General features: G+C 48.3%; 8 protein-coding genes across 8 annotated transcripts; 3 read left to right on the top strand and 5 right to left on the bottom strand.

The window, feature by feature from the left end:
- Positions 1-1,212: 1,212 nt before the first annotated feature.
- Positions 1,213-5,743, top strand: N7511_004872 (uncharacterized protein; the record flags this gene model as incomplete). The annotated part of the gene is made up of 4 exons (XM_057127297.1): positions 1,213-1,269; positions 1,370-1,810; positions 1,869-5,022; positions 5,082-5,743. 4 exons carry the CDS (start codon positions 1,213-1,215, stop codon positions 5,741-5,743), a joined length of 4,314 nt encoding a protein of 1,437 aa, XP_056986187.1.
- A 1,817-nt stretch (positions 5,744-7,560) lies between these two features.
- N7511_004873 (uncharacterized protein) lies at positions 7,561-7,903 on the top strand (the record flags this gene model as incomplete). Its single annotated transcript, XM_057127298.1, has 2 exons — positions 7,561-7,686; positions 7,736-7,903. 2 exons carry the CDS (start codon positions 7,561-7,563, stop codon positions 7,901-7,903), a joined length of 294 nt encoding a protein of 97 aa, XP_056986188.1.
- Positions 7,904-8,907: 1,004 nt separating this feature from the next.
- N7511_004874 (uncharacterized protein) lies at positions 8,908-12,338 on the bottom strand (the record flags this gene model as incomplete). The annotated part of the gene is made up of 4 exons (XM_057127299.1): positions 8,908-10,370; positions 10,444-10,828; positions 11,279-11,645; positions 11,716-12,338. The coding sequence occupies 4 exons, from the start codon at positions 12,336-12,338 to the stop codon at positions 8,908-8,910; spliced, it is 2,838 nt and encodes a 945-aa protein (XP_056986189.1).
- Positions 12,339-12,873: 535 nt separating this feature from the next.
- N7511_004875 (MFS transporter) lies at positions 12,874-14,747 on the bottom strand (the record flags this gene model as incomplete). The annotated part of the gene is made up of 2 exons (XM_057127300.1): positions 12,874-14,325; positions 14,382-14,747. The coding sequence occupies 2 exons, from the start codon at positions 14,745-14,747 to the stop codon at positions 12,874-12,876; spliced, it is 1,818 nt and encodes a 605-aa protein (XP_056986190.1).
- A 3,645-nt stretch (positions 14,748-18,392) lies between these two features.
- Positions 18,393-19,083, bottom strand: hhtA (histone H3). Its single transcript, XM_057127301.1, has 3 exons — positions 19,021-19,083; positions 18,755-18,862; positions 18,393-18,702 (listed from the first exon to the last, which is right to left on the bottom strand). Exons 1-3 carry the CDS (start codon positions 19,043-19,045, stop codon positions 18,425-18,427), a joined length of 411 nt encoding a protein of 136 aa, XP_056986191.1. The 5' UTR covers positions 19,046-19,083; the 3' UTR covers positions 18,393-18,424.
- Positions 19,084-19,722: 639 nt separating this feature from the next.
- N7511_004877 (histone H4) lies at positions 19,723-20,366 on the top strand (the record flags this gene model as incomplete). Its single annotated transcript, XM_057127302.1, has 3 exons — positions 19,723-19,732; positions 19,791-20,066; positions 20,122-20,366. 3 exons carry the CDS (start codon positions 19,723-19,725, stop codon positions 20,145-20,147), a joined length of 312 nt encoding a protein of 103 aa, XP_056986192.1. The 3' UTR covers positions 20,148-20,366.
- Positions 20,367-21,675: 1,309 nt separating this feature from the next.
- Positions 21,676-22,711, bottom strand: N7511_004878 (heme-dependent oxidative N-demethylase family protein; the record flags this gene model as incomplete). Its single annotated transcript, XM_057127303.1, has 3 exons — positions 21,676-22,441; positions 22,499-22,622; positions 22,675-22,711. The coding sequence occupies 3 exons, from the start codon at positions 22,709-22,711 to the stop codon at positions 21,676-21,678; spliced, it is 927 nt and encodes a 308-aa protein (XP_056986193.1).
- A 1,000-nt stretch (positions 22,712-23,711) lies between these two features.
- N7511_004879 (dolichyl-P-Man:Man(6)GlcNAc(2)-PP-dolichol alpha-1,2-mannosyltransferase) lies at positions 23,712-25,619 on the bottom strand (the record flags this gene model as incomplete). Its single annotated transcript, XM_057127304.1, has 4 exons — positions 23,712-23,963; positions 24,010-24,804; positions 24,855-25,527; positions 25,579-25,619. 4 exons carry the CDS (start codon positions 25,617-25,619, stop codon positions 23,712-23,714), a joined length of 1,761 nt encoding a protein of 586 aa, XP_056986194.1.
- Between the last annotated feature and the right edge of the window lie 62 nt (positions 25,620-25,681).

A 25,681-nucleotide genomic window follows, 5' to 3' on the forward strand; every position in this document is an offset into this window, starting at 1 on the left:
ATGTAGGTGTATCGTCATAGTCTCCACTGCAGTGGCGCGAACTGACCGGCTGAATCACCTGGGAAATGAATTTCAGCCGATCTTTGACGGGACGAGCGGAGATCGCATTTCTCCACTTTTGTTTTCTTGGGATGAAACTCGCGGCTCGTTGGCTAACCTTTATTCGGAGCAAATGGTTGTCGATTGAGCTGACAATTCCCTTGGTCACAGGTGAGCAGTAAAGGCATGCTTTAGATTGGCATCTAGGGTGATTTGGACTAAAGAGTGGTGTGAGACGGCATTGGGATCCGTGGACGAGAATAACTGTAGTCCACATTTCTCCATCACGATAGGATACTGCCAATTCCGACGGTTCGGGAAGCCCCGTCTCTGTTCTGCACGGCGATAGAAGGGGTATTTGGACCCCACATCCTCAGCCGATCGGGTCGGGGAGGTGGACTTACTTGTACGGCAGATTTGATCTATTTTTAATGGCTCTCAAGTTGTGAGGTGACTGTACTGTGTTCTTTAGATTGATCCATTGCTGGTTGAATCTCGATATCCATCAAAGATTAATCGGTTGTAGCCAGTCTGGTGTATACTTCTGAAAGATGTCTATTCAAGTTTGATAGCTGTTGGTAAGGATGACGGTCCCCGCTCTTAGCATCGAAAGTGTCACATTATACATTATGGTGATCTATAATTTTCTTTCCCTTCGTGGGTTAGAGAATATTTAAGTAAATGGTGGATAAGGTGACTTGTGAGTGTGGTATGTGAATTTCTTCCGTTTGTCGCTTGCGGGAAGATTCAGCCGAAAAATCTTCGTGCGCTAGGTACACACTATTGTAGTAAAGGGGAGCTGTGGGGGCGCTGAACAGCCTGTGGAGCACTCTTTCATTTAGGCGTACAGTATATTCATTTAATAAGGTCTGAGTGGGTGTTTGGGTCCACTACTAGATCTCGGTAACCTGTTGATTCTGGCATATGCAGATACGAGTGGATCTATTGCCATAATTCCTGCATAAACCCACTTCATTTGCTCGGAATCGGTTCTCTATTGTACATGAAATAAGGGACAAAATTACCCCTCTTACTCGGCTCTATTTTATCTCCCTAGTGTCAGAAGTTTTCAGTTTGACGCTCTGAATGGAGGGTTAGATTATCAAGAGAATAATTCTTGTCTCGGCTCATTCACGCTTCCTCTTAGCAATATCCAAAGCCACCGAATGCAATATGTTCGAAAAACTGAAGAACAAGCTTCACCGCCACAAGCACGATGAACGAGAGGATGTGAGTGTCATCCCACATTTGCCGAGAAGTTGGCTTAAAATCTTCATTTCCGGGAACAATCTTCACTGCCATGGACAATACTAACGCCTGGAGTCCCTAGCCCAAGCCTCGTGTGAATCAAAAAGTCAACGAAGCCCCAAAACCTCCACCGAGCGCACCGGCAGATCAAAAGCCCGTCGCAGCGCTGAAAGCGGAACAGCCAAAGAAACAACCAGATGCCCCAAAGGACCTATGGCTGGAGGCACTCAAATCCCTGCCTCCCTCTAAGCAGGAGCAATTGAGTAAAATGGGATTTGACCAGTCTAGTGCCAAGAGTGCGTCCGTCGAAGGCAGTATTGATGAGCTGGTGAAGGCGGTTGACGAAAGACAGAAGGAATGCGAGAAGAAGTTTTGGAAAGTTAAGGTCGGCGACCAGGACATCGTCCTCCGAGACTACACCAACAACATTGTGGACTGGCTAGAAAAGGCTGGTGACATTGCTATCCAGTTTGCACCGCCACAGGCCGCTCTCCCGTGGTCGGCAATCAAATCTCTCATGCAGGTACGTTACCCGCTTTGCGTGCATGCGACTTTACGGATCAGCTAACAGCCAGTGCTAGGTACCCGTCATTGAGGGTGAACAAATGGCTGCTCTGCTCGCAACTACCGAGAAGATTGTTAGTGTGATCAGTCGCGGCCAGGTGTATGAATCTGTATACCTGAAGAACACCGCAGCATCGTCTACCGATAACCTATCCAAGCATCTTGAATCTTCATTGACCAAGATTTACAAGACATCGCTTGATCTGCTCTCTGAATCCGGAACGCTCTTTAGTAAGAGCACAGCCACCCGCACCCTACAGGCTCTCCTCAACCCAGGAAAGGTCTCCGGTGGCCTTACCGACATTGGTAGCCAGGAAGATGACCTTCTGCGTGATGTCTCGGCATGTGAGGTCAGGCGAAGTGCAGACGCCGATGATAGTATGGTTGAAATGCTCGGAGCTTTGAACGCCCCGATGAAACGGGTCGATAAAGGCATTCAGCATCTGCTCCAGCAGGTGGACGAGAAGGAGCACACCGAGATGTTGGAATGGATTTCAACCATTCCGTTCGGTGAAAATCACAACAACATCAGGGAGCAGAGAACGCCGGGAACAGGCAAGTGGCTACTACAGAACAAGAGCTTCAACGAGTGGGAGAAAGTCAAATCCTCTATCTTCTGGCTTCAGGGTTCTCCCGGTACTGGAAAAACTTATCTGACATCGACTATTATCGATGATATCAAGGATCAACTCCAAGATACCCGCAACAGCGAGGGCTTTGCATTCTTTTACTGTGATAAGAACGAGCGGTCCCGGTCAGAGCCACAGTCTATTCTTCAAAGTATTGTGCGCCAACTCTCAACCACAGTGAACAGTCCTGAATCTGCGCAAACTCAACTCCATGAGCTTTATAAACAGTGTCGCAAGGAGGGCTCGACCTTCTCCCTAAGTCAGTGCAAACAGCAAATTCAATTGTCGATCGATATCTTCGACAGAACGACAATTGTGATTGATGCGATGGACGAATGTGACGCAGACTCAAGGGATGTTCTTATCGATGCATTGAAAGCTTTCATTGCCCAATCAGAGAATTCTGTTAGGATCTTCATTTCCAGCAGACCTGATCCTGATATTGAGAATCAGATGGAGAACACTCCCAACCTTCCCATCAACGCCAGCGATAACAAGAGTGATATCCATAAGTATCTGATTGCGGAATTGGAAAGAATTACGAAGAAGAAGCGCTTCGTTCAGAATATGAAAGAGGACATCATCAATGCATTGCTCGATCGTTGTCAAGGAATGTTCCAATTGGCAGCTCTGCAAACCCATCAGATTTCAAGGTGCAACAGTCCACTGAGTGTGGAGAAGCAGCTTGCTAGCCTCCCAGACACTCTTCAAAAGGCGTACGATGAAGCATGGAGTCAGATCGAAGATTTGGAGGAGACGGAGCAGATGCTAGCTAAGCGGGCAATCTTGTGGGTTATGGCCGCGGAGCAGCCCTTGAATACGTCTCAGATCCTATGCGCCATTCGCGTAAACACAAACGGCGAGGAGCCTGCTTTGGCCGAGGAGATCGATGAGCAGGGACTGATGTCTTCATGTAACAACCTCCTTGCTCTTGACTCGCAGCTCAAGGTCTGGCGTTTTGCGCATCTGTCGGTCCGCGACTATCTTGAATCCAACAGAAAGTGGTCCCTTCCGGGAGCCCACTTACATGCCGCAACTGCCTGTCTGTCATGGCTGAACACCAAATACGAGGGCGAGGATGGCGAAATCAACTTCAAAGATTGGGATATAAATGTGCAGCCAACTGATATCTTCAATTTCATGCATCCGTTCCATGTTTACATGAGACACTGGTGGATAAAGCACGTTCAGGCTGCACGTGATGACGAAAAAGGCACCCTTGCAACTCTTTTGAAGACTTTCTTCGGATCGCCCTCTGAAGGCAGCAAACAATACCAAAGGTGGTTTGAGGTGATTGCAGGAGATGATGACAAGATAGTGGCGATAGGCTATGGAAGCAGTGTCCCGGGTAGCTACCGTCTGTATGCAGCCGCAGCTGGTCAGGGCGATAAAGGTGTCGACCTGTGCGGCTTCAATCAAGCACCCTCGCCTTATCATGATGCATGGCAAACCGACTTGGAGGCAGATGCTCCTATTTTCGCAATTTGTCACTTCGCCCTCTATGACATCCTGTCAGACTGGTGGCAAGATGCCGAATTCGATGCCTCGCTGGTAAACAACAGGGGTCACACCTTGCTTACAGTCGCCGCTCAAGGTGGCTCTGCACAGATATGCAGGGCGCTTATTGAGCGGGGTGCAAATGTGAGCCCAGAGATGAAGGGTCGGGCTTATATCAGTGCACTGGAGCCTGCAGTCCGCAAAGGACACTTCGACACCGTCAAGTATCTGGTCGAGGTGGGTGCAAATGTGAACACGGCAGCGGAAGATAGAAAGCATCCAACTGCCTTGGCTGCAGCAATTTCTGCAGGACACATTGAGATCGCCAAGTACCTCATCACAGAGGGACATGCGGATGTGAACCAATCATACCTTGAAGTGGAGCAATTTGGCTGGACTGATATCAGGACGCCGATTGCGCTGGCTGTCAAACTCAAGAATCTTGAGCTGCTGAAGACTTTCGTCGGTGCTCAGGTCAACGTCAACATAGCTGACCCGTCTGGACATCCTCTCTTCGCGGCAATGAATTGTGGCTACATTGAGGGTGCCAAATACCTCATTCAAGAAGGAAATATGGACGTCAACCTGGTCATATCGAGCGGAATGACTCCGGACGAATCCACTACTCTTCTCCAGAAAGCCACTTCCGTCGTTGGGACGTTTGAAATCGTGAAGGCTTTGGTGGGGGCCGGTGCCAACTTGAACCCCCCTGTCAAAGGCATTGAAAAGACTCCTCTTGAACTGGTTATCTGCCAGCAAAAGCCAGGTGAAAGCAAAATGGAGGTTGTCAAGTATCTCGTTGAAGCCGGAGCAGATATCCATCGGGAGCAGCTTGGCAAATACGCGCTGTACAGCAAAGACTTCGAAGTGGTCCAATACCTGGTCGATGCAGGAGGAATTTCCGATCTGACTGACAGAATTGAGGAGGCCACTCGGGGCGGTCTGTTCGAAGCTGTGAAGTACATCATTGAGAGGGGGCGAATCCAAATAAGAAGCCTTCGTTTGAAGGCTATGGTACTATCCTCGAAATCGCCGCAGAAGAAAAGTACTTGGAAGTGGCCCAGTGTCTGATTCAAGCCGGAGCAAATGTGAATCTTCTATCAGAGCAAGGAAACTTCGGCACTGCTCTCATCGCAGCCGCATCAGTGCCCGATAATATTGAGATGCTCCGATGTCTGGTTGAAGCTGGAGCAGATGTCAATGCATTGCCAGAGCAAGGCGAATGGGGCAGCGCGCTTGCTACCGCAGCATATCACGCAAGGGATGATTATACCAAATTTCTTCTTGGAAAGGGTGCAGATGTCAACGCCCTTCTGAAAGGAGGTGAATACAGCACTGCTTTGATAGCAGCAGCGGCAGCAACTGATCAAAATATTGAGGTCCTTGAGACCCTGATCGAAGCTGGTGCTGATGTGAAATCTACAGCCGAGGATAGATATCACGAAAACGCTCTCGATGCTGCCGTTGGCTCTGGACATCGTGTCGACACCGTGAAGTTGCTGGTGAAATCTGGATGCTCATTGAACGAACCGTTCAAATATGGGGACTTTGGAAGCCCTCTGGCGATGGCGGCATACAATACCGATGTGGAAATGGTGGAATTTCTTATTGAACAAGGAGCAGACGTCAATATGTCACTCGAGAACGGCAAATACAGAAATGCTCTTGCTGCAGCAAAGGACGCTTCGAGTGGGAAGGGACTTTTCGATGAAGATAACAGTGACGAGGTAATTGAATTACTCCGGCAACATGGAGCAACAGATTGATCGTCTGTTGGCCAATGTTGAAATATCATCTGGAATTCCTTTTGTCCAACGTTTTTTTGGGAGTGGTGTTGGATCCAATTGTATTTTTGGTGTGCAGGACTATTTTGAAATCATTTGTCCACTATGACATAAATAAAGAAATCTATTTATCCCTATCTCATAGGGTAAATTGAATTGATCTGTTACAGACCTACTGGACGCCAATCAGCGTGGGGAACGTAACTTGACAATATGTCATCAAACGCCAATCAATCCTACTACGTTAGCCATAGTCATATACTTATAGGGTACTTAAATCAAATTATATGATCCGATATATCCTACGATAGGATATATAGTGTGTATCTTTAGACATAAAGAGCTAGATATATAAAGATATTTATTTTGTAAATCTAGTTCCTCGGTTTCAATTATATATTGTTATTTATAATTACCTATCCCATGGGCTAAAGGAAATGAACCCTTATTGCAATTAGTGGATATACAATAGGCAGGACTTTCGCAAAACCCAGTCGGACCCAACCCAGTTTTCTATAACGCACTCACCCTTGTCACCCCCGGTCGCGCGACCGTAAAGCGGCGCTCACCCACTTCTCACCCGGGCGACACCCACCGGACTACTGACCGCACATAAGCCACACGCCGGTAAGTTAGTAGTTAGGTGGGTGACCACTAGCGAATCCTTACTGTTGTATGTTTTTTTTTTTGCAATTCTGATATTATAAATGATGTTCATAGCCTCGTGGGAGATGCCTGGGCACTACTTTGAGCAACCAGCCGTAAGTTCTATCCTCCCAACCTCTGGTGCCATTGTAATGCGCCGTGCCTCAGGACGCTTGTAGATACTTCTGCTTGATAGAGCTAATTCGGAACGAGCTTTCTAGAAACTAAACAGTCGTGGGTTGCCTCATCTACCTGATTGGTCAAGAGGGCTGGGCTTTAAGATACCCGGCTTTTCACTTTCAGGCAAAAAGAACCTCCAATACATGGATATTGCTCAAGTGTCTTTAATATGACATGGTCATTTTTTCAGGGGTTCGTAATATTAAATTCTGCAGAGAAACAACCATTTAATTAGAAAATTAAAAAGACAAATGAGCCAGAAGAAACCATGATAGACCTAAGATAAGGCACGTGTGTGAGTAGAAAACCCAAAGGATCATATTTGATGTATCACAATCCTCGAGTCAAATGTCTTACTCTAATATATGTTTAGGTTTAGGTATAGTAGGGCCCTGATCCTTTTCTAGAGTTGACATGCTCGCGGTCGATCGCCGGGGAACAATAACAGTCCGGCCCGCAACCGAGCATGAAACGCCTTTCTTGGCTTCCTTGGCCTTGACCTTATTCTTTTTGGTAAGAAGTCATCATCAATTCTACCTTGAGATTGAAAAATATCAGTCAAAGTTATAATAGTCAACCCTGAGACAAAAAAAATACGTAGAACTTGAGAGCCAAGTAAGGAACCAATGTATCTACTACGCTGGTGTTCACCCGAAAGAGACCCAAAATTGAGTACCTGCGTAAGTCAAATTAGCTAGTCAAACTTTACCCTGCTAGCCAATTGATCTGCACGAACGTCTCTTGTTCAGTCAGGTCGACGCTGTCATCCATGGACCTAACTTATACTCACATGTGATTCAATTTGGGTGACTCTCTCTCTTGGAGAAATCTCGGAGAAAAGTGCATCGCTATACACTTCGGCATAGAGCCTGTAAGTGATAAATAGAGCAAAATTACCTCGATATACATTCCAGTAGAATAAACCATCCCCTCCAAATTTCACACATATCCTCCACCAAGCCTCAATTACCACAATGAAGGTTCTCAGCATGTTGATAATGCTTTCCGCCGCCGGATCTAGCTTGGCAGCCACCTGCTCAGGCTCAAAACAGTGCCAATGTCTGTTCTCCGATGGCTCACACTGCTGTCTCTACGGATCTGTATGTCTTTCGATCGTTGAATCAGTCTGCGAACTAACATAGGTCAAAGAATGCAATGACTGGCGACGACTATGACTGCACAAGACTCTGTTCGGGCGCTAGTCGTCTACTCCAAGGGAGCGAAAATACCCCAGCGAAGTGCAATGCCGGCGGTTCTTTCTCCTGTGCTTCTCTCATCACTGCGCAGGGTCGCACTCCATGCTATAACAACGCCTAGGTATCTTGTCCCGAGATAGACCCGCGAAAGTGATTTCTGACGCTCGTTGAGAGATCGGATTAAGGGGTTGGGGATCTCAGTGATATGTCTCTCATGCCAATATAACTGTTCCCGGAAATATGAAGGTGTCTGACAATTTTCTCGAGGAGGATATTATGGTTTGGTTGTTGAATATCTATGACTTAATACCAGCTGGGTGATATATAGCGCCTGGGAGATCCTTCATCTTGACTGTACATATTGCACTTGGTATGATGCCGTACAAAAATAAACAGACAACTGATTGGATTGTTGATACTCTATTTGGACAGTACTAATCACGGTTCGGATTGGTCCCATGGATGTTTGTTAGTATGTAAATACCCTAGATCACAATCTTTCACAACTTTTCAAACCTAGATATATGAAGTCCAGTAGGAAAAGCATGACCCCTATATCACTCGATTATTTGACAAAGACGTTCTGTCTTGTATTCTCAGTCTGTAGATACTTTAATGTCTTGAGGATGATGGTCGCGAGACGCTTTTGTGGTGATACTCATCATATCTGGGGCGGCTGGCCTAATGGTAAGGCGCTTGTTTTCGGCGATAGAATCTGAAAAGATCTTCTATGGAATACACAAGAGATTGCAGGTTCGATCCCTGCGTCGCTCATTCTTTTTTTATTTTTGATTCTTCTTCTTAGTTTTATTCCTTTACCAATAAACATACAATAATGGTAAATAATCTTTTTATTGTTCATTACAATAAAGACATACATACATCTTCGGCAACTGCATCATGAACGATGGATGGGTTATTTTACTTGCAAGATCACAAGCGTACAATCAAACATATATTTCCACACTCTCTCATTATGTATTTTAAGAAGGTCCAACCTATCTGGACAATTATATGCTAAGACAATACAGTAATTATTCGCGTAAACAATCAACTCCACAGTTATGCAATCGCTAAACATAGACAAAAGAGCCCCAAACCAAGTCTACAGCATACAGCACCAGATCAAATATCGGCCGAAGCACTAGTCCTCCTCCTTCCGCCTCGTCTAGCATAAGCCAGCTCGCGCTCCTGACGCCACTCACATTCATTGCGGAATTCACAGATTCGACACTTCCACGCATCCATTACCTCCACACCACGGGGATCACGCTCACCACGCCACCAGGTCATCTGGTCGGAGAGATACGACGTCATGGTTGTAGGATCGTAGAGGAAGGATCGACTTCCTAGGTGGCGGGAATCGGAATCCACGTCTACGGCGGAGGACAGGTATCGGGCTGTTAGGACGGGGGAGAGGAGGGTTTGGTATTCCTCCAAAAGATCTGGTTGGGTTGTTGAGGGGATAGATGGGGCAATGGATGTGAGGGTTGTTTCTGGGAGAAATGTGAGGCGGAGTTGGTCTTTCATGAAGTCCCAGAGGCGGGAGAGAGTATTGTGTGTCATGAGGATGCTGGTTGAGTCTTGGCTGGCTGGTGGGCTTGATGCTGGGTTCTTTGCGTTTGGTGTTGGACTTGCTTCGCGTTCCTGGGAAGAAAGGGCATCAAAGAATTCATCGTTTAGTCCGCCGACTTCTGAGACGAATGCATTCGTGAATGAACTCTCCGGGTTGAAGTTATACCGAGCGGCGAGGACGTCGATCGTCACATCGTCGGTTGTAACGAGACGGCTGAGCATATGATAGTAGAGCTGCAACTGGAGGAGAGTAGGCCGGAACCCAGTACTCTTAACAGTCGGTATAGACCGGCTAGCCTTGGTCTTGACATCCGTCAAATAAACCCGAGGTAGACCGTAAACCTCCGACGGCAATTCCTGCTCCATCTCGTCCAGGCCAGTCACTTTCTCACCACCACTCTGTCCCCATTCCGAAAGACTCCTCCCGCCCTGCGCAGAGGAAAGTAGATAATCAGACAAAGACATCTGATACTCAGGCAAAGCAGCTTTGGAAGCAGCAAGATCAGCATAAAACCCAGCAGCCGTCCCCTCGAGCCCAGGATCAGGACACTCATAAGTCAACTGATCAATCACCCCATTGACAATCTCCCCATCAACAAGCCCCCAAACCTCCATCTCACGCGTAACCCCATACTCACGCAGCATGCGCAGTCCCTGGATGATATTCCAAATCCGAAGACCCCACGCATCCTCCTTCGTCGTAATATCCACAGGAACAGTGGTATATATCTCATCTTCAAGTGTCTTATGCACAGTACTACCCCGAAGCATAGCAGGCGTGCGCTTCTTGCGCCCATGCTTGGTGAGCGTATACCAATACTGCAGCTCACACCAAGCAGGCGAAACAAGATCCGTAACAGAAAACGCTTTATTGGGTGCTCTGCGGAACCGCTCGACGGGGGGCCGCGTATCGAGTGCTTTCACAGCTGGGTCCTGCTGGATCCAGTCTTGCTCGCGAGCTGCGCTACGTTCGCGCTCTATTGTCCTGCCCTCTGTTGAATCGGTGTGCTCGACTAATCGCTTCGGCAAATGGTGTTAGTTTGATTCGACCATGCCATAGACCGCAAGGGAATGGGTAAAGCATACCAAACGCGCTGGCCCTGTTGCTGTTGCCAGCGCGTGGACTTGCGCTTGCGCGTGGGCTGGTGCTCGCCATCCTGCCAAACCCGCCCACACGCCACGGTGACAGGGGCCCTTCTCGGCCCAGCACCTTAGGTAGGCGTGCGCCTGTAGGTGTGCCCGGTTGCGCAATGCCAGCGCCATCCTCAATATCGGCAACAAGGGCTGCGATTGCCGCAGGCGAAAGAGATTTCAAGTTCGGGTCGGGAGTTCCAGATCCTGTAAATGCCTGTGCCGGAGCAGTCCGTGTCGAGGGCGTGGTCAAGGTCGGGATAGTTGAAATTGGGGTTGGAGTGGCGGGCTGGACGGTCGCGTGTTCCGAGGCGGCTTGGAGGAGGTCGTCTAGTAACTCCTCTTCGTCTGTATTGAAGTCAGAGCCGTAGTTTGATTCTTGATCAGTTCCGTACATGTCGGAAGGTCATTTTGGGGGTGGAAGTGAAGTGGTGTTCAGGCGAGGGGAATTGGAGATCCGTCATTGTCATTTATGAATCCTGCGATTGTGAGTGGCCGACTCTACTACCTCGACGAATAGCTATCTACAGCTGGTAATTCTACTGATACTTGTAAATGGTTGATTATATAGCTTGTTATGATTGAAATTATCATTCAACTCAAGAAAACGAACGAAATCCATTGATCTAACGTGGTATCAAATGCAACGCTAACCAAAACGCAAATCTATAAATCTGAATCTATACAGAAAACCCTCACTCTCGTCTTGATTCAATATCCAAGTCCGAGTCCAGCATCACACAGCCCCAGCAAGCAGCCCAGCACCTCCCAGTCCAGCCAAACCCCTGACCCTCTCCTCCTCCGCAATTTCAGCCAACAAAACCTCCTTCGCAGCCTTCTGATTCAACCAAGACAAATAAGTCTGCCACCCAACAGCAATGACACCGGAGAACACATTTCGGAACTGCGCAGGCACATACATGAAGCTAAAGGCCGTAACAGCCGGCCAGAGCTTCACACTGTTCGTGATAGAAACAGGCAAGGCCTTCTTCAGGCGCTCATATGTCTCTTCCATTGTTGCGCCACCGAGGAGGGAGTGCACACTGAAGAAGTATGTGTTGAAGATGGGTGTGAAGCACGTCTGTTGGACAACTACTTTTGTCAAGATCGAGAGGATTTTGCTAGGGTAGTTGAAGTGGTTGCCGAGAAAGAGGAACCTATTGAGATCAACATCCATCCGCAGTCTTGGTTGTGTTTTGGGCGTATATGAAGGGTGTTTCAACTTACCAGTTATAAGAAGGAATACTCGAACCAGCCCCAACTACCAAATGCCGCATTGTTCTATACGGATCATACCCAGCATACTGGGGCTCTTCGTCCTCCCCATCTCTATCCGTGGCTTGTGCTTGTGTCTGACCAGCAGCGCCTTGATCGCCCTTCTCAGGCAAGATCTCAGCAGGGAAAAGCATCTGTGCACTCAGATCTCCACAGAGATAAATAACAATCGAACTCCAAAACTGGGTTGTATATGGCCTTTCATTTTGCACGCGCGCATACCACCGTCCCAATTTCCCCGCTGGACCAGCCTTGATCGAGTCGCGAATGCGAACGCCGAAGGTGCGGGTGTGTTGTATGGGTGGTGTTGCTGCGCCTGCTGCTGCGGCGGGTGTATTTATTGGTGGCTGTGAGGTATGGGGAGTTGAGGTTGGGTGCGAGTGTGACGGGGTAGTATGCGATCCCGCATTTGTGTTCGCATGGGCATTTGAATTTGGAGGTGTAGTATTCTTCGACGCTGAATCGGACTTGTAGCGCTGACAGCGAGTTCGGCGCAAAGGGTGGAATCCGGGGGTTATCGGTCGCGGTCGGAGGAATGTTGATCTTGGACCGAGGGATTTGGAGAGCGGTATCATTTTTGGGGCGTTAGTTTGGACATCTATTTGCAAGAGAGAGTGTATGTGAAAGAAAGAAAAAAACCCCAAAGAAAAGGAGTGAGAAGGGATCGGGGAGAAGTTCGAGATCTGATCTTGTGGCGGGAAAGCCGAATGTCGGATGAATGCAGTGCCGGGAGAGGATTCCGATTGGTGCTTATGTTATCTTAGGGTTTCTTGTTCTATTGAATAGAGCATTGTTATTGTTATTGTTATTGTTATTGATATTGAATAAGTTATATATGGATGTTGAATTATTTAGACATAACGCCAGATCTAGGTAGATGCAAGACCATGAACACATAAGCGGTCATTCCCAGAGTGAGAATGGGATCCCATCGGGTATCAAAACAAAAGCAGGCGCAGACGCAGATGCAGACGTAGCAGGTGCAAAACAGGCAAGGTATTTTTGGGGTATGAATGGGTAGGGTAGGGCAATAAGAACTAAGATTAAAGCGACTTCGTCAAGCATAAATGACAAAGGGCAATGTAAAACCAGGAGCCGTACAGTAACAGCCTAGTTTTTGAAAGACTCGCGAGTATTGACGCGGTCAATGTCGTAGGGGTTGCCCTCATAGGTGACAGTGCGATGCAGCGAGCCAGCAGTACGAGTTGAAGCAACAGAATGGGCACGACTGCGAATGCGCTGCGCAGAAGGAAGCTGGTCAACACCATCCTCCGACTCACTGGAGACAGAGCCCGCGGGAACAGGTGCCTCGGTGCGGTCATATTCAACCTTTTCGTCTTCAACAGGAGCAGTGTCGACTTGTTCCTGGACCTTGCGCATGAATGCCTCGGATTGGGCGGCGAACTTGCAGCGGGTGCGGATTGCAGGGCCGTACTTGTAGAAGAGGAAGGGGAATGGCACACAGGCAAGAGCGAGGAAGGCTGGCACAGAGGATGCCCAGTGGATACCGAGGTTCTTGTACATGTATGTGGTGAAGAGGGGGAATGCGGCACCGAATAGGGAGCGTAGCACGGAGTTCGCGGCTAGTACCGAGGCTGCGAAGATGGTGTATGCGTCGATCAGGTAATTCATGATTCCGAGGAAGACAAGGACCATGCCGAAGCCGAAGGGGACGCCTGCGGCGATACTAGCCATGAAATGGATGGAAGTGTAGTTCGTCCAGGCGAACCAGAAGAGACCGACTGGGATGGCGATAGAAGCGATTAGACAAGGGGGAAGGCGGGCTTCGGGGGGTGCGAAGCCGTTGTGGTTGTCCGAGGTTCTGACGTAGCGCTTATTATCCCATAGGGTGTAGACCACAGCGATCAACATGCCGACCATGATTCCGAGGAAAGCAAGGCCACTAACGCCCTGGTTCCAACCCCGCGATTGTTGGTAGACGATAGGGAAGGCTGCGAACATCATGTATAGAGTACCGTAGACGATAGCCATATAGAGAGATAGGAGAAAGACGATAGGCTCGCGGAACAGCAAGATCCAAGGACGAGAAAGCGACACCTTGAAGGAGTTCTTCAGAGAGACCGGGCCTTGATCAATATCAATCTTGCTGCGATAGACCTGTCCAGATAGTTTGGAAAGTCTCTCAGCACGGCGGCGCAACAGGACGGGTGCATAGGTCTCAGGGATCAGCAGCGAACCCATGATCCAGACAGCTCCTGAGAAAGCAGCCAAGAATCCAAGAACCCATCTGAAACCAGCGTTCATACCAAGGAAACCTCCAATAATCGGGCCCAAGACTGGACCCAAGAAGGGCGCAGCTGCGAAGAGGGACATGGCGACACCACGCTGCTTAGCGGGGAACATATCGGCAATGACACCACCGGCATTTGTCAAAGGCGAAGAGCCAAAGGAACCAGCAAAGAATCTCAGGATAATGAGAGTCCAGCTATTCTGGGCACCGGCAGCACCAGCATTGAAGGCTGTCAGAGCGGCGTACGTAGTAACGAACAGGACCTGGCGACCAAATAGCTCACTAAGTGGAGCCCAAAGCAGAGGACCAATCTACAAACGAAACATATTAGCTGTGAGGTCAGAGCAATTCTAGGAGCATTACATACCGCAAAGCCCAAGACGAAAAGCGACACACCCAAAGTAGCCAGCTCTTGTCCAATACCGAAATCAGCCATGATTTCTTCAATACCGCCAGTATAAGCCGATGAAACCAAGGCAACCGCCAGCGTAGCAATCGCCACAAGCATCGTAAACGACCACTTCTTGGTCTCGCTGAAGTTCATGGGATTGCGAGGGTCATTGGGAATCCATGTTACGGCGAAGGGATCGTCCTCTGTTCCTGCGCCGGGGTATGGGTGGTCGATGATCTCTTGTGTGACGACACCCTGGTCAAAGACCAAGCGCCAGTATGGGATTTTGGTTGGGGCGGTCGTCTCGATCTTGTCGAGTTTCGGTTCCGTGTCGACTGCCATGGTGGCAGATGTGAAGAGTTGATGCTCTGGTTTATGTTTGATGGACGTGGTAGCCAGACTGGATTGAAGTGGGGAGGTGAGAGGTGTTTTGTTGTGGGTAGAGACCCTGAAACCGTTTGCGGGGTGGACGATGGTCTTGATTAGGTACTATGTGTCCGTCCTGCCCTGGTGTCCTGGTGTCCTGGTGAACGGGGACCAATGTGAAAATGTAGGTATTAGATTTAAGATGAAAACTCGGATTGCAGACTAGCTTGATTATATAGACAAGCTGTTCTTGAAGGATTACCCCGTGGCGCATTTTCCAAGCTAAACAAAATGTATTTTTTCTCTTTGGCGCATCTGGTTATGAAGTTATGCAGAGTGGAGATAGAGCCGAATGCGGTCTGTTATCTCCGGGGCTGGACGTATAGCTCTGTAATGTAAGTGACTAGCAAGTTATATGCTGTTTGTTATTCGATGTACAATTATATATCAATTCCTCATAGCTCTATACCAGTACTTGAAGCCATCATTGTCGATACGGTAGATCGACAGCATACTATGTTGGACATGCATCAAACCCTCCGATGCGCGACCACGTTTTGCCCACGTGACTTGTGCACAAATGCCAAGCTGCCACTCGGGTATGCGGCATCTCGGTGATTGGCCGCAGCCTGCTCTGGCCCGTGGTTTCAACCTGGAAAACCCTGAAACATGCGATGTTCTCGCATATTCCGACCTTGTGCAATCGCGGCTTTCAAATCTTACACATCTGTGTACCGTTTGGGTATCTGCCCTAATGCATCGGGATCGGGTTAAGAATAGATAAAGGTTGTCGGGTGTCACCACATGGCCGGAGATAATCCACCGCCCGTCCTCTCCACGCTTATCACTGGAGTTTGGCCTTATATCCGCTACGGTATTCTTACCCTGTGCTTGCTAAGCGTCCTCGAACGGGGGGCCAAAGCTTGAACTCCGGTTTTGTGCTGCGCGGAAGCCCGATCTGCATAAAGTCAACTAACTCGCCGATGTCTGACTCATATCTGATTGACCGCAACCTGGCAATCCACAACATGATGGTGGGAGATTGCGCGTCCCTAGTTTCATCGTATTATACTTTTGAGACATCTCCATGGGAAGGTACAGTGGCTATACTCATGTGTTTAAACGCCTCGTATAACTTGCCTTGCATTCTGGAGACTACGGGAATACCGAGCGCGGTTATCCGCAGTGCAAGCCCCGAATAGGAGCTATTCCAAAGAACAGCGAGGACCTTGGATGCGTGTACAGTGCATAATCCACACAAATTTGAGCCAACGCAATGGCCAAGCATATATCCACGTTGACAGCAAAGAAATGTACTCGGAAGAACCCGAGTTGCAGGTCAGACCACAAATTCCAAAAGCCTAAGACCCAATTGCGAACATCAAAAGAAGGTAGTTAACCCGACCCGAGGCTCGGGGATGCCGCAGCCACCAGTGTGGAAATAGGGGTAAGGCTTGCAGGCAAAGAAAGAGACGTTCTAGCGTGTAAGCTAGAATGTTCGATTGTGATCACGTGGATAGATTGCCTCAGGACTCTATGTTTAGGCGGAGTTCCCAATTAGTGGCCTCAGGCTTATTCTGTCAGGCTAAGCTCGTCGCTTTGGATTTGGACTTGGACCCACAGCACGGTACTTGAGATGGAAAATGATCTTGGCTTGATCTTGATGCTCCTGTCATAATATTCTTTCAAAATAGTATGGCATATTGAGCATACAAACTTGTATCTCTTTTCGAAATTTAATCTTGATACAGCTGTTATAGCAAGAAAGATCACAAGTCCAAAACGTACATACAAGTCACTTCGCCCCACATCAGATGCGAAAGCACAGGTAATCGACACCTGGTTTATAAGGCAAGACATTTCTCAGATTCAACGTCTCCTTAGTCCACCCTCGGTCCAAATCGAAAGTTACTGTACAGTACACAAAGCAGTAAAGTAGTCTAGGCCATCGTCCATGTAATTCATTGCCAGAGATACTCTTTTCATCAGATCCCTCGTATCTTCATCGCCACTAGGGAACATCATTCCATTACGGGAATCGTACTATCTTTGTCTAACTCGGCCACTACGTTGGCCACCATGTACAAAGTCCAAGTCCCGTCATGACACCTGAGAATATGGTCTTTTTGTTCAGGCACTGTAGTCATGAGACCTCGACCACATGACATGGTCGTCGATAGATTCTCGATCATTCACTTCTAGGCAGCAAGATACAGGGATAGGTACGGATACTGTAGAAGTAAGCCATGACTCATTCTGATATAGCCATTTGCAAGACATCAACGCAGCCCTTTCCAGAATTCCTGTCTACTTCCAGTACATATCCCGTCGGTGTGGAAGTCATGACGTTATGAGCTCATCGTGACTCTTGGCCGATTCGTCCTCGTTCTGCAGGCGCTGAAGTTGGACTGGGTTGAGGCTGCTGGGGCTCGGGCGAGGACCTGGAGATCTTTTTCTCCTGGTCTAGTTCCTGGTCTACTGTATCTGGTTCGATGTCATATCTTTGACTGGCGGCTATTTGTGCGAACTTTCTTGGGTAGTAACTTGATGGGCGGGTCGTACTGTACGTTCACAGCCAGTCTTTGATTCAAGCTGTCACGGTATGGGCTATCCGGCTGCAGGTGAACAGAATTTCAACGGCAGAGTCATGACCCGTAGATTCTGAATAAGAGCCCTGGAGGGCACTAAAGGACTCAACCCGGCATACGGCAATAGCCTTAACGCTGAGGTGAGCTCAAGAACTTCTATCGTGCAAGTAACGAACGAAGACGATCGATCTACTGTCTTTATCTACTGTTCTCTGTCATTTCCATTGCTACAGTACGTGTCAGTACAATGAGCGGGTTGAGTCCTGGCTGGTGAGCCTTTGGGAAGATCGTGGGCTCAAGTCTTGCTCTTGTTGCTTGGATTTTTATTGATTGCATCTCTTTCTTTTAACAACGCATAGTGCTCTTTGTGTCAAATGATTGTTTCACGGCTGTGCCCCTGCATTTGATGATCGAGGGATATGGAGGCGGACGTTCTGGTGGTATGACACGGGGTGTAGACGTCGCGATGACGTCGTTGGGATAAGGGATCAAACTAATTGTGGGGAGGGTATGGCACTTGGATCTTCGGACACGGGCTCGGTCGCTTCGTTCGTTGGCATGGGAGGTTCGTGGTTCACTGAGTTACGAGACTGGACTCCAGGGACGGAATGCAAAACACAGATGCTTCACTTCGGGGCGCGACCGTTGCCTGTCGACGGACCATACCAGACTGAGAATGGACCAGGTCAGAGTGAAAGACACGCTAAGTGGGGATGGGTGCCCTTTGCTTTTACGCGTCAATTTCACAACAAGCTACGCGTCGTAGGAAATGGAATAGTAGTAATTGGAAGAATCATAGATATCGCATTTCGCGTCTATGCCATGAGCTGATGCGCGCTAAGGCATCAAGTTAAGAGAGATCCCTTTTAATGTACATGCCCATGACCGATTCATTCCGGACAGTAGCATTGATCCCAGGGAGAAAACAGCAAAATCAGAGAAACCCAGTTCCCGAACCCATTGATATTGGAAAGCAAACCCATCATGTATCGCCAGTCATGATAAAAGATAAAAACAAAACCCCATGATCGCCTTGAAATTCAACTCATATTAGAGATGAAGAAATTACGAGCGCTCGCCACGGAGACGGCGGGCCAGCTGGATGTCCTTGGACTGGATGGTGACACGCTTGGCGTGGATGGCGCAGAGGTTGGTGTCCTCGAACAGGGAGACGAGGTATGCCTCAACGGACTCCTGGAGAGCACCGATAGCGGAGGACTGGAAGCGGAGATCGGACTTGAAGTCCTGGGCGATCTCACGGACCAGACGCTGGAAGGGGAGCTTGCGGATCAAGAGCTCAGTGGACTTCTGGTAGCGACGGATCTCACGGAGAGCGACGGTACCTGGGGAAGTTAGCAGGTGAAGACATTGACTGTGACAGCAGTGGATACATACCGGGCTTGTAGCGGTGAGGCTTCTTGACACCTCCGGTAGAAGGTGCGGCCTTGCGGGCAGCCTTGGAGGCGAGCTGCTTACGGGGAGCCTTGCCACCAGTGGACTTACCTATTTCGGTTGTTAGCAGTTGGTCTCGAAGCGCGTCACACCCAGTCACGTCTTTCCGAACTCGCCTCCCTGAAGGGGGATCATGTGATCCCCGCCCCAAAGGAGGAAGTGCGAAATAAGTGACGATAGGAAGTGAAGGAAATATGCGGAATACTCACGGGCAGTCTGCTTGGTACGAGCCATAGTGATTTGATGGATAGTTTTGATGAAAAAACTGGTTGTCGAGAGATGGATGAGGAAGGGAAGTGAAAGGTGGGTGGGGGAAGAGTATTTGTAGGAACGGGGGAGGGGGGAATGATCTGAGAGAACCGGCAGGCGAATCACATTGGCTGCCAGGCAGATCAGAATCAAAGCACGGAAATCAGTCACCGCCAAAGCCTGATTTGCAGTGGCTGTTGATTGGTCAGTTGTAATGCCTGCGCTGGTACACTAAGCGAGATTTCGGCCAATCAGAGCTCAGGATCACGGAGTATAGAATGCTTCACCCTGGAATTCCTGATCTCAAGCTCAAAGTGGGCTGGGAAGGAAACTCAGCAATTCGAAGCTACTTGGAATGCCTTGGAATGTATCTTCCCTTGATTACTACGCGTGAATTCCATTGTTGGTGGTGAAACGAAGCAGGATCAGAGATTACTACTGCCAAAGTTGGGATTGCCAGATTGAGAGGATCCCGGGAGATCAGTCCTGCCCCCGGGATCCTCCACTCCCATTGGCTGATCCTCTGGCTAGCGTGTGATTTCCCAACGCGCCCTCCTTCTCGTCTGATACAAATACCCTCTGCCCCATACTCTTCTTCTCCCCAATCTCGACAACTTCAACAACAACTTTTCCCCCTTTTAACTCTTTTTCTATCATACAATATGTCTGGCCGTAAGTGATCCACTTCTTCATCTCTCGTCTCTGAACGCGTCTAACGCGTCTTCTATAGGTGGCAAAGGTGGCAAGGGTCTTGGAAAGGGTGGCGCCAAGCGTCACCGCAAGATTTTGCGTGACAACATTCAGGGAATCACCAAGCCCGCTATCCGTCGTCTCGCTCGTCGTGGTGGTGTCAAGCGTATCTCCGCCATGATCTACGAGGAGACCCGCGGTGTCCTCAAGACCTTCCTCGAGGGTGTCATCCGTGATGCCGTCACCTACACTGAGCACGCCAAGCGCAAGACCGTCACATCTCTCGACGTTGTCTACGCTCTTAAGCGCCAGGGCCGTAAGTTCTTCTGTCGTCTGTTCTCCTCTCGATGATTGCTAACCCACATCTTCAGGTACCCTCTACGGTTTCGGTGGCTAAATCATTTGTGCTTTTCTTTTCCGGGCTGGTTCTACGGTACGATGGGACGTTGGGGTGTTCTCTGATTTATTTTACTACAATCGTCATGGGTCTCTGGGTTTGCTTTTACACTCGATTACCACTATTGCGCGTCCACTACGGGTCTGCTAGTGTTCGCTTCTGAGCTTTTTTGTATCATAGCGGCCTTCTTCATTACGGCTGGCACCTTCACGGTGGGATCAGCACATGGTGCGATCCGATACGAATACAATCAAAACTTCAAATAATAATTTTCGTGTAACTGTACTTGTAACTTGTATGGCGTGGTTGTGTATATTTGACGCGTTGTGTATTGCTGGTGGGGGTGTTCTGCGCGTACTTGGTCCGACGCGTTGTTGTGATGGCCTGAGGCTATATCCTCAGCCATGTCGATTATTGTAAATATTTACCACCTTCAGTTCAACCTTGGGTCAGTTATTCCACTTGAGATTTATTCTATGGCTTTTCTGTACTATGTCTTGGTGGTTGTTGTAGTTGTGTCCGGTAAGTCTTCTATGTAGTAAACCAACTCGACTTGCGAAAGTCTACAAGGTTAATTGAGTATACTACTATCTAAAACAATTGATTTGAAAATGTATTTCTGTCTACTCTTGTTGATATCGGGTTTCTGAGTTCGGTTAGAAATAAATGAAATGCGTAATCTTGTCAACATTCAATGAGTTGGGTACATGTAAGGTGGTGGATAGAATATATATCAGAGCATTGAGACCTAACAATTGATCAACAGCGACCCACAACATTTGTTTCTGACTACCTGAATGCCACGACAACTATAAAAGTATAAAGAGCTACCAAGGTAAGATTTGATTCATGAAATGAAGGAGTTGTGGCGTGGTAATCTACACTACCAAAGTTGCCATATAGTTCGAGTTGAACCCCCTTTTTGGGGGGGTTCAACTGGCCTTGGCATTGCGACCGGGAGGTACAAACAGCCAACTCAACCAACACCACACGAAAACGCAGTTCAAAACACAGCGAGAAAGGCAAAAGAGTGCGAGAGACTCAAGAAAAACAGGAGATCAATAGCTTCATGGCTGATATTGAGGTCGTCGCTGGATGGGTCGATATACAACTACGAATGACACTTGTTAAATTAGTACCACACCGAGAACCAGAAATATAGCCACACTCAAGAAGTCTGCTATAAAGCGGCTCGACTAACTACACACAGGTATGCGTACATGTGCAGATTAAAAAAGACGAGCAAAAAAAGTAATGAGCGACGCAGGGATCGAACCTGCAATCTCTTGTGTATTCCATAGAAGATCTTTTTAGATTCTATCGCCGAAAACAAGCGCCTTACCATTAGGCCAGCCGCCCCAGATATGAAAAGTCTCCACTATTTATCAAATATAACCAAACCATTTTATTCCTGATTCATGACCTATACTATCATAAAACACACGAGTATCAAGCAAACGAACACAGGACAGTACGAGGAGGAAACATAACGATGAAATTTGACACCAAGCCCAGGGGAAAATGAAAATCAAAAAGGATAGCTCCTAACGTCATCCTCCTTCTCAACCTCCAAACCTCCCCTAACCTGCTCAGCATGCTTCCGATCCAAAAACTCCAACAAAACCTCCTGATACTTCTCCCGGCCCTTATACCGACTAACATCATCCCCCCAGCTCCTCACAGCATCAGCCAACCTCCCAGGAACATACGGCTCCCCAGCAATACCAGTAATAGGCTCAAAATAAGTCCGAATAGTAAAAACAACCGCACCAGACTTTGGCAACCGTCTCAAACTCTGCCGCTCAGATCGGAAATAATGGCACTCGATAGCGCGGTTCTTTTCCGCTGTATTCCATGACACCGTCTCTGCATCCTCGGGTCCAATACTATGCGACCAAGCCAGGCTATCATCCACCTGGATGAAATAGTTGTTCCGAATAACCGGATCCTCGGGTTTGAGCCGCCGGAAGAAATTCATCATTCCCTTTTCGAGTTTTGACTTGTAGCCTGGGACATCGCCTGAAGTGTGGATTTCGGAGAGTCGCATGCCGAGTTTGTCTGTGAGACGCCAGAAGCCGGCTAGGAGGATTGCTCCTGCGAGTAGGTAATATTCGCCGTCGGGGCGTTCGATCATCAGGGCTAGGTCATCTTGTACTAGGCGAGCGGCTGTAGCCATTGGGTCCTCTGGGAGAGGGCGTTGGGTTATGTTGAAGGTTTCGTTGGTGATTGTATTGGTTATTCCTGTTGGGGTCTTCTGGAACATTGTTGGGTATCGTTCTGGGAGGTAGGCGCATCTAGTGGATTGTTTAGAGGGGCGATCGGCTGAGAAGGATGTCGGCTGCTGGACGTACAGTTCTTCCAAGAGCTCGATTGCTCCGTCCATTGCTTCTGGGTCTGTGTAGCAGCATTTGCTTCCTCGTTCTTCAATGCGGCGGGCTTTGTCGGCGTGGTATTTGAGATAGTGGTTGTCCAGTTCTGTATTCATGTGAGGCTAGTTATTTATGTCTCTGGGGCTTTTGCCACTTACCGATCCATTCGTCCCATTTCATACTCCGCAGGCCCATTGTGATGAAATATTTACTGGAAAACTGGCTTAGAGATAGCCAGTAAATAAGAATTCGGTATGTATGACTTACGGGCCATATCGAAAAGGTCGATAAGGGATTGGCTTGGTTGCATGGATGTCCCAGTCTAGGTATGGAGCTGCGGTTGGCCTTTTGAAACCGGATGGTATCCATTCTATGCTTGCGTTAACGAGGTTCACGACGTGGAATGCGATTTCTTACCTCCAAGTGGCCTGGTCACCTTCCCGCGAATACTGCTAGCTGGTTTCTCTAAATCAGGACTTGAGGCCTTGACTGTCTGATTTGAATTCAGTGACCATCTCTTGGACAAAAAAACGACGATATAGGCACAGATATTTAGAGCGAGAAAGACTCCGATGAGATCTTTGGTTGGGGCATTTGACAGTATAGTCTCCTGTAAAGACTCAAGCGCCAACATGACTATGGGATTTGCCCGAAGTCCAGATAGAATTTGTGAGCAGGCTGCAGGTATTTCAAGCCCACATAGCCAAAGATAGTATAGAGTTGTGGAGAGACATTTAGGTAAGTGAGTCTATTAGTAGATGAGCGCAGAGGGGGCCCCGAGCGCCCTTATCAAATCCATGCACTTCAAATGGCCATCTCTTGCGAGCTGCCTTTCCTGTTAATGCGATGCGAGATAGGCGTTTGTCTCTCTAACGTGTGACTGGAACAAGGTTGACCTCATATAGCGGGGAAGAGGGGAGATCTTTCCACCACGTCCCTTTTGAGCCCTTGGATCCGGGGCTGCATACGGCAGTAAAACCAAGTACACACTTGCAAGAGATGCCTCGTGTAAGGAGACTTTATTACAGTTGAGAGCTTATCATTCGCTGTTACCTTAGGGATATTTTGTCCCGATTAGGTATGGTGGCTTTTGTACTCGATAGCCGTATGCTCAGTGTAAATTCAAGTCATTCTATGTGGTCGATTTTACATGTAGCTTCTAAACAGAACGTTAGAAAACGCCCACCGACCCATATTATACATTAGCTGTGCTGCGCTGGAGAAGACAGTACTGTCCCCATTTCCGTCGGAAGCGATCAGGGATGAAAGGGAAATCAGGAATCCAGATCAATCGCCCCAGGAGTCCGGTATGGGCTGCATCAAGGAAGCTTGAGCATGACAGAGTTTCCCAGTTAACTTTATCCAGAATATAGTTGGGTTCAAGCTCAGTCGTGGCGTGGCCAGGGAAATAGGAGTCAACTAGGAAAGAGCATTGAGAGATATCAACCTAAATTAAGTCAGTGAGAATCATCACGGCTAGTCGTTCAACTTACATATTTGCTGGGATCCTCAATATTGAGATCATTCATGCCGGATGGGATCTGCGAAGCCCCATTCAAACGGCCAAGGTAGCTCGGTGCATCCGGGAACTCACCGGGGAGAAGTCCTCGGAATTCACTTCGGACGAACTTCGCTCGCATGTTGTGGGGAAGGAAGTATGAAGAGGGAAAGCGATACCACTCCTTGCCGAAACATACCGAGTCGCCTGTCTGCGCTACATTCACCTGTTGAAGTGGCTCGAAAACCTTGATCGGGGCACCGTATGCTGTAACCATACCCAGGGTACGCAGCATACCGGCATTTATAGCGACCAGGACAACAGACACAGCTGCGACGAGCTTGAGTTTGGCCGGAACACGTCGGATCAGCCAATTTGAGTCAGTAGACCCAAGCCAGGTCAGGATGGTATGGAACGTTAGAGCTGCACTGAGTGCCAGGAATGGATATGCAGGGTACATGAATCGCTCTTCCTTGTGAGGCTGGGCCGAGAAAATTACGAACCACATGTAGAAAGGAGCGACCAGGGCCATGGAACGTAGCAATGTCTTTACAGAAGTACCTTTGGCTCGGCAGACGGTCTGTAGGAACATAATTGGCGCGGATAGCATGGCAAACAGGAACCATACATTGAAGTTGAGCAGGAGATTTCGAATATAAAAGGTCCAGGGCTCCGTGCCGAAAATGTCTGGACCCTTGCCCTCACCACCCAAGATATTGTATGCGACAATATTCCATGGCACAAGAACAAGCTTCTGAAAGAAGGCATAATCGACTGCTACCTCAACAGTCTGTAACATGTTAGCTCGGAAATCTCGGAAATCAAGTCAAAAATTCTTACCCCAATGAACAAACAAAGGACAGCACCATCGGAGAGAGACCAGAAAAGTGAGGCAAAGGATCTGGAAGAAATGCCAAGAACGACCTCCTCAATCAAAAGAGGAACAATCAAAGCACCAGCAAATGGCCATCCGACAATGGCACCCAGACCAAACCACATTATTCCTTGCGCTGTCTTCTGTCCATTTTGCCGATCCAAGAAAGAGGAAAAGCCAAGCATGGACATATACATGGTAAATGTTGATGGCAAAAAGGCTGTTGAAGCATGGAACATGCCCGGGCTGAGCGTAACAATCATCACAAACAAGAGACCTATTCGGGGGCTCAGATTGCGACAGACGGCAGAATATAATCGAGTCTGACAGGCCGCACACACAAATGCAAGAGTCAAACGGATCATGTAGAATTCAGCTGTCTTGCTGTGTACCAGCATGGACCCCAGTTTCCCTACTGCGGCATGTAATGACACATAAAGCCAGCTCCGAATAGAATAGACTGGCGAGTATTCCCATGTTTGAAGACCATATCCATGTTGCAAGTAATGAGTAGGCTCCCAGAAGTTAAACACTTCATCGCAATCTTGGATTGGGGAGAATAGCGCTGCAAGGCCATTGGCCACTAAGCATAAGTAAAGGGTTATGTTAAGTGGGATGTAAAATGGAGGTGGTGGGAGACTATCAAGACAATGTTAGCAACAAACTCCACCTTATCAAGCCACGACATACCGCTGCTTCGTCTTAGGCCCATGAGCCGATGCCGTCGCCATTTTGTTGTACAAGTTCAAGTTGGCATGAAGAGGAGGAGCTACGATAACCGATAAGGCTGATC

The sequence above is a fragment of the Penicillium nucicola genome (assembly GCF_028828085.1).
Source record: "Penicillium nucicola strain IBT 29836 chromosome Unknown utg000003l, whole genome shotgun sequence".
In the NCBI taxonomy this organism is placed as follows: Eukaryota; Fungi; Ascomycota; class Eurotiomycetes; order Eurotiales; family Aspergillaceae; genus Penicillium; species Penicillium nucicola.